The sequence below is a fragment of the Cricetulus griseus genome, chromosome 3 (assembly GCF_003668045.3).
Source record: "Cricetulus griseus strain 17A/GY chromosome 3, alternate assembly CriGri-PICRH-1.0, whole genome shotgun sequence".
In the NCBI taxonomy this organism is placed as follows: Eukaryota; Metazoa; Chordata; class Mammalia; order Rodentia; family Cricetidae; genus Cricetulus; species Cricetulus griseus.
This window is the reverse complement of record NC_048596.1, coordinates 263,114,208-263,129,355: the sequence shown is the minus strand read 5'-3', so window position 1 is coordinate 263,129,355 and position 15,148 is coordinate 263,114,208. Positions and strand designations below refer to the sequence as shown.

The window sequence follows — 15,148 nt, the reverse complement described above, 5'->3', positions numbered from 1 at the left end:
TGCACAGCATCCTATTGTCCAATGTAAGATTATTCAGGATACCCTTTTTGATTGTCTGTGGATTGCACCTGTGGCCTCCTTTGTAATAAACACCCCTTTACACAGAGCTATTCCCCTAGCCCTAAAATACACTTTTGTTACTGTGCATTCATTTAAAAATGTTTTGGTTATGTTTGAGCATGATAGCAAAGGGTTGTACAACTGTAACTGTTCATTCACCTAAGGTATATTGGAGACCTGCTGTGTCAGGTCCTGTGCTTTTGGCATCATTTGGCAGCCAGTAAGGATTTCTGGAGTTGGGTTTTGAGATCAGTGACTAAGGTAAGGAAATTAGAGTAAGCACATGAAAAATAGTGAATTGTGACATTTTAAGGGAGTTTTTGTACTTTGGAGAGAAATAGGACATGCTAAAGGCTAGACAGTTGTAGAAGCTGACTGTTGCTCAGAATGGAGCTTGAGTGGTGAGTTTTAACCGAGTAAGCCAGTGGATATGTAGGGCAAGAGTATTTCAGACAGTGGGGAGGAAAGTGGTCAGGCAGAGTCCAAGACAGGATTTGGGATTAACAATGTGGCTCATCAATCATGAACACATACTGTTCTTCCAGAGAAGCAAAGTTCAGTTCCCAGCACCCATGTTAAGCTGCTGGTAACTCTGGTAACCTATAACTCTAGCTCCACGGGATCTGACACCTTCTTCTGACCTCTAATCTGGTATTCACACACATGCACATAAATAAATAATCTTTAAAAAAGAAAGAGGACTTGACTTTAAGATGATAGGCCTGAGGAACTGAGTGGATGAGTGGTGGAGACAGGACTGCTTAGTGATAAGCAGAGCAGTTTTCTTTGTTTGCTCATTGTTTTAGGACAGGCGGTCTCCATGTTGCTTCATCTGTGCAGTTGTCAAGCAGTTCTTCTGCCATGCCCTCCCTAGTAGACACCACATCTGGATTTGTTAGAACATTTTGGGGGCAGGGTGAGTAATTTAGTTTGGTGTAAGAGTCAAATACGGTCAAGTATACAGTTGGAGTTGCAAGCTGGAATTAAAGAGAATTATCTGTGGTAAACTTGGGGGCCATTTGGTGTCAAAGTCTTAAAACTGGTTATGAACAACATGTAAGTATGTATTGGCCCAGAAGAGAAGCAGATGGATTTCTAGGTCATGGTAAGTTTTGGAGAAATAAGGAACTATCAAAGAGAAATTGAGAAGCAATCAGTAAGGTAAGGAAGACAGTGAATTAACACTGAAAGCCTAGCGAAGATAGGAATCAAAGAGAAGGAGTTGTATTACTATTTTCCTGCTGCTAAGACCGTGAAACATCACCACCAAAGGTCACTTGTGGAAGAATTTGTTTTGACTTAGGTTCCAGAGGGCTAAGAAAGAGTCCTGGCATCAGGCATGACGACAACAGGAGCAGGAGGCAGAGAGATCGCATCCTCAACCACAGACATGAGGCAGAGAGAACTTGGAAGTGAAGAGAGATTATGAACTATGAAAGCTCACCCCAATAACATACTTCCAAAACTTCTGCAAACAGTATCACCAGCTGGGGACCAAGCATTCAGATGCCCAAGCCCAGGAGGGGCAGTGTCATTCAAACAATCACAGAAATCAACTGCATCAATGCTATAATGTACCCTGTCATGTAGGAACCCAGAACTGGCCTGTAGTAGAGTAGAGGTCCCTAGTGACAATGACAAGGAAGTTTTAGCAGAGTAGAGAAAGTCTGGTAGGAATGAATTTAAAAGAGGAATAGGAAGAGTAAAGTAAGAGACTACTGGTGACTTTGGATAGTCTTGGTTACAGTAAGGATTAGAGAATAGGGCAGTAACTGGTGGTGAAAAAGGTTGAGTAGGAAAGAAAAACAGTAAGTGAAATTTAGCAGAAAACAGTGAAATTTAGCAGAATATTGTTTTGCTATTAAATGAGTCACTGAAAACAAGTTGATAAGCCTGGTGGTTGTGGTGGCACATGCCTTTTATCCCAACACTTGGGAGATAGAGGCAGACGGATCTCTGTGAATTCAAGGCCACCCTGCTCAACAAAGTGAGTTCCAGGATAGCCAGGACTGTTAACACAGAGGAACCCTGTCTAGGAAACAACACCCCCCCCCTTCCCGTGCGTACTCAAAAAAAAAAAAAAAAAAAAGGTGAGGTGATGCAGAGAGGAAAACTACTATAGTACCATGTTCTTCAGTAAGCGAGTGTGTAAGTGGAGGGAATTTGCTTTTGAATAGAGCATTTATGCTGGTGACAAGCAAGGTGGCCAAGTAGGCAGGTGCAGACTATTTTGTGTGGGAGGGTGTGCATGCGTGGTAGAGTGGCACACACATGCTCGCCATGAGGCCAAAGGAGGAGAAGGTCAGGAGTCTTCCTCTATTGCTCTCCCTGTTTCCCAGCCATCGAGCTTCTGCAGTCCAGCTATCTCTTCCCCCAGCACTGTGGTTACAGGCACACACAGCTATGGGCAGCTTTTACATGGGTGCTGGGGACTTGAACTCAGTTTCTCTTGATTTCACAGCAAGCTCTCTTACCCATTGTGCTATTTCCCAGAACTTGAAGGTAAATTCTAGTAGGTAAGATGATGGCATCCTTAACTATTGCAGGGTCTGTCATAAAAAGACTCCGAAGATTCACTTGGAACTATTTAGAGGGTTTTGTTGCTGGGGTTTAATAAGCATGTTAAACCCCATCATTGGGTGGGAAGAGCTTAGTGGTTCTCTTTGGCTCTATGTTGGGCAATGCATTAGTGATCATTTAACAAAGGCATACATGTTTTTTGTCTGTTTCTAGTGTTTTTCTTTCCCACCTTGGTGTTGTGTGTAGTCCTCCCATTTAGAGTGAAACAGTGACAACTTTATTAGTTACTGAGCAAGACAGCTATGGTGGTAGCTCTTACAGGTTTTCTTTGTCGTGTCTCTAGAGGTCTGCATGCTGCACTTCACTTTTCTACTACAGAAAACAAAAAACAAAACAAACAAACAAAAACTAGTCTTTCCCTTAAAGGGATTACAGAAAATACTTAAATGTTCCTTACCTATAGTTTCCTTTGTGTTAGTTGGAGTAGTGAATCCTGAGGATGTATATTTGCAGAAAGCCTTAATTTTCCTTGACTGTATTGTTTGATTCATTGATCATAGTGTATGTTCACATAGCTCTGACAACCTTAAATCTTCTGTTTGTTTGAGACAGTGTCTCACTCTGTAGCCCCAGCTGGACTGGGATCTATGGTGATCCTTTCCCAGCCTTCTGAGTGTTTCTCTCTCTCTCTCTCTCTCTCTCTCTCTCTCTCTCTCTCTCTCTCTCTCTCTCTCTCTCTTTCTTTTTGGTTTTCTCAAGACAGGGTTTCTCTGTGTAGCTTTGGAGCCTATCCTGGCACTTGCTCTGGAGACCAGGCTGGCCTTGAACTCACAAAGATCCGCCTGCCATTGCCTCCCGAGTGCTGGGATTAAAGGTGTGCGCCACCAACGTCCGGCCTGAGTGTTACTCTTAAACCTTACATTTTTAAAAATAGTTTTTCTTCCTCAATTCACATTTGTTTAAGAAATGTCTTTAACTTTAAACAAACTAATTCAGTTTGGAATCAAGTAATACTCCTTTTGTTGTCATTCATTAACTGTTCTCATTTAAAATTTATTTTTAATTTTATGTGTTTAATGTTTACCTGCATGTCTATCTCCATACCACATGTATGCTTAGTCCCCACAGCCTGTAAGGGTATATATGATCCTCTGGATCTGGAGTTACAGGCAGTTGTAGACGTCCATGTTGCTTCTGGGAACCAGACCTAGGTCCTCTGCAAGGGCAACAAATGCTTTTAAGTGCTAAGCCATCACTCTAGTCCAGTTCTCATTTAAAACAATGACACTTTCCAGGGCTACAGGCTGACTTGAAGTCTATTGGCTTTTTTTTTTTTTCAAAGAAATATTTAATATATGACAAAACTTCAGTTAAATGTGAATTTGAATATGTGTATTAATAGAAATTGCTTCTCTCTTCTGAAAAAGACATAAAATTATGTCTCAATAGGCAAGGATGACAGTTTTTTGAAGAAGGAATTTTGTGCCCATCTATGTTCTAAATGCATGTGACTGCATGGTAAACCACAGCTTCCTTAAGCTTGTAGTTTTTGTCCTGAAATTACAGAATTGTCTTGCCCTCCATTAATGTCTTCATTGTCTTTAACATGTTTTTGTTTTAAAATTATCTAATAATTCTGTGATGGTTTTAGTGAAAAATTTGCCATGTTAGAAGTAAAGAGACAAGCTGGGCGTTGGTGGCGCACGCCTTTAATCCCAGCACTGGGGAGGCAGAGGCAGGCGAATCCCTGTGAGTTTGAGGCCAGCCTGGTCTCCAGAGCGAGTGCCAGGATAGGCTCCAAAGCTACACAGAGAAACCCTGTCTCGAAAAACCAAAAAAAAAAAAAAAAAGTAAAGAGACAAGATTTTTTTTCCTTCTTTTATGTATTGCCATTAGCAAGCTGTGCTATTGAATTGGTTCTTAGGTTTTGGGTCTTAACTTTTCAAGTAAAATGAGAAGACTGTATTGAGTGTCTGACCTGCTTAGGGTTTAAATTTAATTTCTTCTGAGTATTTTTAATATGTCCTAGCACTTGGAAGTCTGAGGCAGGAAAAGTGTCATGAGTTCAAGGCCACCCTGAGACTCTTGTCTTAATAAAGTATAACATACATAACTATATCTCTCCACCAAAAGAATCAATACTTTGTCTTACTGTTTGTCTTAATAATCTAATAAGACTTCATATTTATTTTGATGTACTATTTTGTTTCTGACTTGTGTTACTTGTTGAACAGTTATTTTTAAATATACAGTCTGCTGGAAATCCCTTTCTGCACTCATGTTATCCCCTTTTAATTTTTACCTTGTTTTGTTGTGAAAATAGTTGTGACAACTATAATTGAAAACAAAGAAACAAGGTACAAATCCAAGTACTAAAGGTGTGGGAGGATTTGGAGTCCCAGGACTAAAGATAGAACCTGATCTAGTGTTGTTAGCCTGTGTTCTGTCTTTGTTGGTAGTAGAACAGCCCTGAGCAAGTTGTTTAACTTGCACATCTGTGAAATGGCAACAGGCATCTCACAGGTGAGTCTGATGAGTGGGCCTGGCATTTAATAAACACTCAGTATGTGATCTCTTTTTGGATGCAACAGTGGATTAATGACAGCAAAAGACGCTACTTCTTTTTACGTTTGATTTTTTTTCCAGTTTAAAATCTTAGAGTATATTTCAATACATTTCAGTTTGAGTATTCATATTTGTCTCTTCTTCCTTTGAAATTATACATTTGAAGTTTTTGCATTTGCATTAAGAATACCCTAAAATTGGAATGATAGAGAGAAGATTAGAATGGCCCCTGTGGAAGGATGACATGCAAATTCACAAAGCATTCCATACTTTTTTAAAAAGGGAAATAAAAAATCTCCATGGTAACACTATGTCTTGCTTAAAGCAAGTTTTTACCACTGTCTTTATAAAGGCAGGGCTTCCAAGTGTGCTGTTAATGATTGTAGTAAATTGTAAAATGGCATTTTCTGTGAACTAGCTGTAATGTACATTTTGTAGACATGTAGCATATATAAAGGCTGGGATAAGCCTGAGTGAATTTTAAGGCTTTGTAACTATAATAACCACGTTTTTAAGAGTACGGATTCAATTTTTTATGTATTAGAAATACAGTGCCACATGAACTATTCAACAGGGTCTCAGAATCATTCATGTGTGTATCTTAGTTGTTTGATGATTAGAATCTAGAAAATAAGTTTTTATTCAACACATAATGTGTTGTTTTAGTTGTCTTCCACTAATATTTTGATTGAGATTTCAAAGTATTCATGAAATAAATTTATGGTTCTATTCTTGTATTGCAAAGATAATGAAGTCTTTAGTGTACAATCAATAGATATTTAAAGAAATGTGTTGTCTTACAGCCAAATTTGTATCCTACTGTGGGGCTTCAGACACCAGGAGAAGTGGTTGATGCCAATTTTGGGCAACATCCTTTTGTATTTGATATAGAAGACTACATGCGAGAATGGAGAACCAAAATACAGGCTCAGATAGACCGGTTTCCCATTGGGGATCGAGAAGGAGAATGGCAGACCATGATACAAAAGTAAGTGCAAGGAATTTTGAATACACAGAATTTAAACATTGAGTGTTTCTAAGGCAAACTATTCTTTATTCAAAGATGTGTGTCTAGAAGTCTAGTTTAAATGCTAATCATTTGTGGGTACTACTGATTATATTTTAATCTCTAAAAAAGTAGTTTGCCAGTTGAAATAAAATAGTGTTAAGCACATACAGAATTGTTTTTCTGACATAACTGAATGGAGGAAATAGTGACATTTGATCACAAAGGTAGTTAATTCCTTTGTTAACCTTAGTAATATGACTGAGTGAATTCTGTAGATTATACAGTCAAATTTCTAAAAATGTTGACAAAAGATAAGTCTAGAAGCATGACCTAGATTTTATGTTTGGGGTTCTGTGATTTAGGGACATGACCTTGAGAGCCTTCCTCAGCACTGGTTCAGATATACATGGAGGAAAAAGAATGGCTGTTTGGTGCTTATTCTCAATGTGGAGATGTATGGGAGTATAGACAGACTGCGTACATCGTTTCCCAGGGCAAGTTGTGTGAGTTGCTCTCTCTGTGAGAGTGTTAGTAGGGTGGTTCTGGTTATTGGAGTGAGCCCCTTCCTTTCTTTGTATTTAGCATTTAATTTAAATTCAGGGAGACTATAATTGTTCCTATCCAAGAATCTCACTGTAGGCCTCTATCTAAAAGGCTTCAAAAATTAAATTTAAATTTAATAACTTGGGCAACAGATGGCAGAAGGATGGCTTGCCACCACTCCTTTCCACCCAAGTGCTATTACTGGGACCCACATACTGAAAGAGAGAACTAACTCCTACAAGTTGTCCTCTGCCCTCCACATGTGTCCATTGTGTGGGTGTGCATCACACTCATTAAATAATGTAACTTAGTAACTACTTTTAATGCTATTTCTTATATAAGTTACCATTAGACACTTAGGATAAGATAAAGGGGATGAAGACCAAGGAGCAGTTGACTGTGGAGTTAGCCCAAGTGCAGCATAAATGCATTGAATTCATTAATAATAATGGAGCATGGCCAGCAACAGAGAAGAAAGTAAGTGTTAAATCTGTTACTAGGAAGAATTTCCTAAGGAATGGCAGGAAAATTGAATTACTATGACAGTCAACTTTTTAAGACTATACGTCTGTCCAAAAGTCAAGAGGGAGTTTAAAATTCTAAGAAAACCTTTTTGGGTATTGTTAAGAGAAGATAGTGGTTGGAGGTAGCAGATTTTTGTTTAATATTGTTTGGTTAACTATTTTAACTCTTAGGGCTTTTTTAAAACATAAGATTGTTGTCTTAGAAATGTATCACTATCTATAAACTTTGCATAATTAATTTCCTGTCCAAAACCAAATTGGTTGCAAGAATGATTCCTCATTGTTTAGTTAGTTGGTTCTTCATGGGTTTCAGAAGGGTACTTCTCTCTCTGGGCTAACATCAGCGTCTCTCTTCACACTTTGAGATCTCATCTCACTGGACTGATGATGAGCACAGAAAGTAGTTGGAACTTCAGAGCACCAACTATTAATCATTTATCTCAAAATTGGGTGTTTTACACCTAGCTAACATGTTATTGGGATATCTGTAATTAAGGTGAGGTAGAAATTATGATTAGTAGGACTGAATAATAGGAATGAATCCGGAGCCAGGGGTTCATAGGGATCTAAGAGTTATTTTTAAAAACGTGATTTAATGCTTTTGGTCTTATTTTAAATTATCTTTTTGGACTATTCATAACTTTTTTTAAAGTTGAAAGTTGTAGAGCCTGGATTCAAGGAAATAGATTGATTTTGTAATAGCAGGTTAGACTTGTTAACAAAGCTTGTCATCTAACACATGTATTCTGTTGACTAAGCAATGTATTTTCTTCTTTTTCTCTTAAGAATGGTTTCCTCTTATTTAGTCCACCATGGGTACTGTGCCACAGCAGAGGCCTTTGCCAGATCTACAGACCAGACTGTTCTAGAAGAATTAGCATCCATTAAGAATAGACAAAGTAAGAACACCTTGGTACATGACAAATACTTGTTTTTAAATGATAAGTTTGGTTTGCTTGAACTTCTAGAAAATTTGTATTTTTTTATTAAAAATTTCCTGAATATATTGTTCTAAAGTGAATGCCTCCAGATTTATTTTCATTGACTTTTTGAGTTGTTTTTGTGAGTGTTTTTGTTTTCTTCTAGGAATGGGGAGCTCTTTTGTTTGAGACAGGGTCTCATGTTGTTCAGGCTAACCTTGAGCCTAGCCTCATCCTCCTGCCACATTCATTGACAGTTTTGAAAAAAAATTTTAAAATTTTACGCTAGAGTTTTACATACAGAAATAATTTTGTAGAACTTTAAAAAGAAATGCCTTTCTCATGTTTCCATTAAAAGACTGATTTCCTGTGGGTTGGGATTGCGGTCATTGGTAGGGCCCGATGCTCTGGGTTTGGTGTCAGCCCCTGTTGGGTGGAAGGTGGGGTGGGTCAACCTTCTTAAGCTTTAAGAAATAGGAAGCATTTGATACAAAGTTTTCTTGTGTTATTATGGAACCAGTTTTAATGCAATAGTGGAGATAGTATGTGAAATTATTATTATTTTTTTTTCTGTTTTGGTACCAGCCTTGATGAGATAGTGGAGATAGTATATGATTTTTTTTTTCTTTGAAAGAAATTTAAATGTCTTCTAAATTGCTACCTAAATTTAAGGTAGTGTTGGTCATAAGTATTCATTGCTTAGGGCCTTGTGCTGGCCCATGCTGGTACTGTTTTAACGAGGGCAGAGCAGGCTGATCCTGGATGTAAGTTAGCCATCAGAGAGGCCCCATCTGATGGGCAATAGTAAAAAGAGGAAATGGAGAACAGGTAACAGTGATGGGTGAGAGGACCCCCTTAACGGTTGGATGGCCAGTTGCAGTGCATTGTGGTACATGGTATGCTGGTCTTTCTCACTGCCTCTGAATGCTCTGTCCCACAGAGACGGTCACTTACTCGAGTGTTCTATGTCCTTGGTGTCTAATTTAGCAAAGTCCTGACTTTTTCAAAGTCTGGTGTTCTACTCCTGAGTCATAAGGTTCAATAAGACATTTTATTTTTAGTGTCATTTCTTTAAAACATAGTCTTCTAGATCTTACTGTTTGAAAATATAATACTGCTCAGTGGATGTTTTTCCTATACTTATATACTCACTCATGATATTTTAGTCTCTGAAGAGACTTGTTTTTAATGTTTGAAATTTTTCCTTTGATTCCCTAATCTAAGCTTCAAAGTTTGCTTAGAAAAAGAGAGTTTAACAATAATTATTTTAGAGGTTTTCACTGTTAATTTTTTCTGGAGCTATTTAAGGTTGTCTCTTTTGTAGAGTTGATATTTTGATTTCTTTTCTGAATAGGAATTCAGAAGTTGGTGTTAGCAGGACGAATGGGAGAAGCCATTGAAACAACACAACAGTTATACCCAAGTTTACTTGAAAGAAATCCCAATCTCCTTTTCACATTAAAGTGAGTTTTAGTAAAATGTTATTTTATGTGTTATACATCTTAAGTAATTAAAACTGTTTTCATGATTTGTGGTTTTGTTTCTGTTATTTACATACCTTTATAATATAGCACATTTAAATGAAATTTTTAAAAAACATGGAGCTGAGGATATGCAGCTGAGTGGCAGAGCAGGTGCTTAGCAAGTGTGAACAAACGCAGAGAGCGTTTTTGTGTTATGATTTCTAAGTACTAGATATTTTATTTGCTTTTATTATTCAGCCTCTCCCTTAAAATGGGAATATCTTAACTTAGAAGGCAGTAACCTCAATTTTCTCCTAAAAGGTATCTGAGTAACTCAGTGGGTATATTGAAAAGTTGAATATACATAAAATGTACTATTTCATCCATTCTTATGTGTTTAAGTACACTTACATTTAATGTGCATTTTGCCCATTAAACAGTAGCTTCTCCCTTGCTTGCTTGATTGCCCAGAGCCCTCGTATACAGTATTGGTGGTTTTGTGACCTGCTTAGCCATTTAGCATAATGTCCTTGACTTTTGTCTGTATTGTAGCATGTGGCCAAATTTTCATTAATTTTGAAGGCTGGAGGTTAAACATTGTTTTTTGTTTTTGTTTTTTAAGTAATTTAACCTTTATTTTATGTGCATTGGGGTGAAGGTATCAAACCCCCAGAACTAGAGTTATAGACAGTTGTGAGCTCTCATGTGGGTGCTGGGAATTGAACTCAGGTCCTCTGGAAGAATAGTAAATTCTCTTAACCGCCGAGCCATCTCTCCAGCCCGAGGTTATCCCATTGTGTGGATGCGCACTGCATGTTGTTCGTTTTGCCGTCTGCTGTCTCCGCCGTTGCGCATGCGTTTTCTGTGCACATAAGTGTGTGAGCGTCTACTAAGTCCTGGCTTTGATTGTTAACCTGAAGTAGGATTGCTGGCTAGTGTGCCTGACAGGGCCTCCTGTACTGTGCTCCTTGGTGCATCATTTGATTTACTTCCACATCATCATCATTTGTTTCCTGTTTTTTAGGTTATAGACATCCTGATTTGGCATTAAAACTTTTTAAATGCAGTTTTTTGTTTAAGAAAGGTGCCTGTGAAGGTGGCCCATGCCTTTAATCCAGCACTCATAAGGCAGAGTAGGGTGGATCTCTGAGACTTCAGGGCCAGTCTGGTCTGCACATAACAAGTTCCAGGCCAGCCAGGACTACAAAGTGAGACCCTGTATTAGAAAGAAAGAGAGTTGGATGTTCCTGAGCTTAGGATTTCAATCTTCCAAGTAGTGGAAAGTCTTTGTAAGTCAAATGTCAGTGACTTTGCCTCACAGTAAAAGCCAACTGAGGCCCATTTTGGTTAAGAGGTTGGTAATGCAGCCTGGGTAAGGAAGGTCCAGAAGAAGGCTGTGCTTTGCAACAGCTACACGTGTATCAAAATCTCTTTTACATGACTCACTTGATAGGATACCAAGAAAATAATGATCTTAAGTTTTAAAATGAGGTCTGTTTATTTTATAGCTATATACAGATTTGAGGATTATGCCTAAATAAACTTCCTTTTTTCTTTCAGAGTACGTCAATTTATAGAAATGGTGAATGGTACAGATAGTGAAGTGCGGTGTTTGGGAGGCCGAAGTCCAAAATCTCAAGACAGTTACCCTGTCAGTCCTCGGCCTTTTAGCAGTCCAAGCATGAGTCCCAGCCATGGAATGAGTATCCACAGTTTAGCACCAGGCAAAAGCAGTTCTGCACATTTTTCTGGTGAGACACAATGTTTTAAACTTGTACTCTTCTTTATGTAATTTTGACTTGTAAAATTCTTTTAAATCTACACATTATTGTCTCCTTTTTCAGCTGTATATATAAAATCTCATGTTTTATGTAAAAAAAATAGACATATAGGATATTAGTACCTAGAAGTATCATAAGTAACTAAGACTATTAACAGATCTTAATAAATAAATGTCATCATTCAAAATGAGTTGTCAGTAAACTCATTGACAATGATGAGAAAATAATCACATTTAATAAGGTATGGATTTAAAATGATCTGGCTGTTCTGCCTCACCAATTATAAGCCTAGCTGTCTGCTGGCTTCCTATCTCTCCTGACTCATTCCTAACCTTTTTTTTTTCCCCCTGTCTCTTTTTCAGCTTACTTAATACTCACACTCCGGTTCTGTTGGCTTTCTTGCCATCACTTCTACAGATCTTTTTCTAATCCTCCTCATTCTTCTCTGTTTTCCAATATGAGCTCTTAGCTCTGTGTATTTAGCTTTATTTTTGTTGTTAATTCTTCACTATTTATTGCTCATATTAGTGGATTAAACAAGTAGTATTTCCCCAGGTACTGATTTAGAGATGTTAAGAGGCACCAACAAGTTTCACAAAGACTGGCCTCTTGAAATGCAATTTTAATTCTTATTCTAAGCTAAGTACAAAATAATTTAATGTAATAAGCTAAATACACATACAGCCTGCATATCCTGAACCACAAGAGTGGTTTGTATAGCCACATATGCTTTTATTCAAGTATACATTTCCACAACGAATTACTTAAAGTTTACATCAGTAAAACACTATCCCAAATGCTTGTCCTGTTATTCTTGGGACTGATAGCATTTATAAGCCCTAAAAGGTTTTAAATCAAAAGGCTTCTCAGCACAGAAGTACTCACATAAAACTTAGTTTTTTTACAAAGGAAAAAAAAAAAACAATGTTCTTTTGAAAAGAATACCAAAACAAAGGATATATTAAGACAGTTAAACATTTCTTATTAAAACTTGGTTCTTTAAAAGAAATAAACTAGTCATTATTGATAATAACCTTTCAGACCAACGTTGTCTAAAACCATCAGCTACATAGAGCATGAGTATCAACTTTGATAAAGTAAAAGGGACATTTAGAATTCACATATTATGTACATAAAAGCAATAAACCCTACTTTACCCTTTATATATGGAACTGCATGGGTTGCAGTACTTTAACTTGGTCAGATAAGGCAGGCTGTTAAAGGCTCAGGTTAGAAATCTAAAACAGAAGACCTCTTTCATTGCCTGCCTAACTATCAGAACATTACTGTAGAAAGTATCTATAGTACATGGCTTCCACAGAAAATATCATAATTTCAGAAATTATTGATGTTATCAAGATTCATAGTTGCCTTGCCAAAAGCTTTTCTAGCCAGTTTGAATTCTTTATTCATAGTAAGTCTGTCTTCAACTCTAGTAAACTTCCTTGGGTCATTTTGAATTAAGACTATACCTTAAACTTAACCTTGTCTTTCAATTGACATTGCGTTATGAGTCATTTCAGTGATGAATTCTGACAGGTTCTTCAATAAAATCCACTGTTTCAGTGTGAAGGATTCTGGTCATCCCCAAAGCCATACACATACCTTGTAATTCTTTGGAAAAAAATTTTATGTACCCTGTCTACATTCCGCTCTTCCAGTTTCTTTATTTTCCTCCTCATCTGCCATCCTACCAGCTCACAGCTTGCAAAGCCTGTGCTTAGTTTTATAGAGCAGATCCGATGATGGGATAGTTTTACTCCCCATCAGGTAACACCTCTGTTCTTTACTACGGTTCTGTACAGCTTTACTTGAGGCTTTTTGACTCATGACCCATATGAGGACAAGACTTGCATGTCTGTATCTTTAGCCCTCACACCTTGAATATCAGACAATTGGTGTGTTCATTCATATGTAAAATTAGATGATTATAACATGCCACATGACATTTCTGTCAGTGACAGACTATGCAGAGTGGCCCCATGTGCTCTTGATGGAACAGAAAAGCATTACAGAATCACATGACATTTTTATTGTAATTGTTTCTATGTCAAAGTATACAATTCATATCATTGTATTCTGATTTCTTTATGGGCGTTTTGCTTGCATATGCATTTGCTTGTGTGCCACACGTGTACATTGGCAGGAGAGGCCAAAAGAGGGCATTGGATCCCCTGAAGCTGGAGTTATAAATGGCTGTGAGGTACCATGTATGTGCTGGGAATTGAGCCCAGGTCTTCTGCAAGAGCATCTAGAGTTCAGCTGAGCCATCTCTCTAGCCCCACATTACGATTTCTTAGATCATGTAGTATAGTAACATAGTGTCCAGATTTGTAGCCTAGGAGGCATAGGCTATCCCACATTGACTAGGTAGGCTGAACCATCCAGGCTTTTGTAAGAATACTGTGTTAGCACTACAATGAAATCATTAACCCAGTTCTCATAATTTGTCCTTGTTACAAACGTTGTAGGGCCCTCATGAGTGATTGTGGAGATTAAATGAGATCCGTAATTAAATTTGGAAGAAATTATAGTTTATAGTGAAGTCTTAATACACTATCAAGCTTTTAAAAAAACTATTTATATTTCCCATTGGCTCTCCTACATTCTAGAAGTGTAAAATACAAAAGTACTTTTGCAACCTAATCAAATGTTGTTTGTTTCTATGTGGTATCTGTTTCTGTTTTCTTCTCAGGTTTTGAAAGTTGTAGCAATGGTGTAATATCAAATAAAGCACATCAATCATATTGCCATAGTAAACACCAGTTATCGAGTTTGAATGTACCAGAGCTAAACAGTATCAATGTGTCAAGATCACAGCAAGTTAATAACTTCACCAGGTAATATAGTAATTTCCTTAACTTTTGTATTAGTAGAAATGGCTAGGGCATAAATGCCATCTTCATTGATGATGTTTGAAGAACTTCTGTGATCCACCCTGCAGCTATGAGCTCCCAGAACGTAACAAGGTAGAGATTATTTCCTGTAGGTTTTTTAACTTCCTTGTGTGCAGAGCTCTTCTTAGCTCTTCCTTTTCCTACTATGTTCTTCCCTCTAGGAAGGTTATAAGGGCAGATACTGGGGTATGTGCATTGTCTACTGCCAAGGGCAGTGTGATACAGATGCTCACATAAGAATCTTTGTCATTAGCATGGTAATAATATTGAGGACTTGTTTGGTACCAGACATGCTGCTGGTTGTGTTCTCTGACTTGGAAGATTAGAAAGAAGAGGTATGTTAGTGAACATACTATACTAGGGGCCTTGACACACTTGGACTTAACATTCATGCATTCTTAAAATCCATGCAGTGTAATCACTTGAATACAAGCATCCAAGAGCAAATTTATGTGCATTCAGCCTGCCCAATGATGTAGCATTTGAGCCAGGTTCACACTAACTTGGCCCTGTAACTAGTACCAAGTTATATTTGAAAGTTTAGAGATGGAAATTTCTGGGTTATCTATCATGTGGTGAAATACTGTATGCATGGCAAAAATCGTAAAAGTAATGGTATATGGTACAGGATCTGCAAACTGGGGTGGGCACAGAAGTCTTGAGAACAATAGGAAAAAGAATTGCTAAGGAGGGTGGGTACTTAGTCACAGTGAAGCTGACCTATTAGAAAAAAAAAATTCTGAATGGAAAACAAATAATTATAAATGGTATTTTTAAGAGAGTTCTGCTTTCATTTGCCAGTAAGATTGCTGTTGGTGTATGGTATTTTCTCTTAGATGCCACCCTCTTGACAGGAAGTTGCACAG

At 37.7% G+C, this 15,148-nt stretch overlaps 1 protein-coding gene and 1 non-coding gene across 2 annotated transcripts in view; both read left to right on the top strand.

Annotated features, from left to right (window-relative positions):
* Positions 1–15,148, top strand: part of Ranbp9 (RAN binding protein 9) — a 79,442-nt gene that overhangs the window by 47,126 nt on the left and 17,168 nt on the right. Inside the window, 5 exon segments of the mRNA XM_027410445.1 lie at positions 5,949–6,133; positions 8,008–8,120; positions 9,496–9,604; positions 11,165–11,355; positions 14,081–14,225. Of these exon segments, the coding sequence (XP_027266246.1) occupies positions 5,949–6,133; positions 8,008–8,120; positions 9,496–9,604; positions 11,165–11,355; positions 14,081–14,225 (743 nt within the window).
* On the top strand, positions 5,313–5,419 carry LOC113834391. The gene has a single exon (XR_003484361.1). It is a non-coding gene; the product is annotated as a U6 spliceosomal RNA (small nuclear RNA).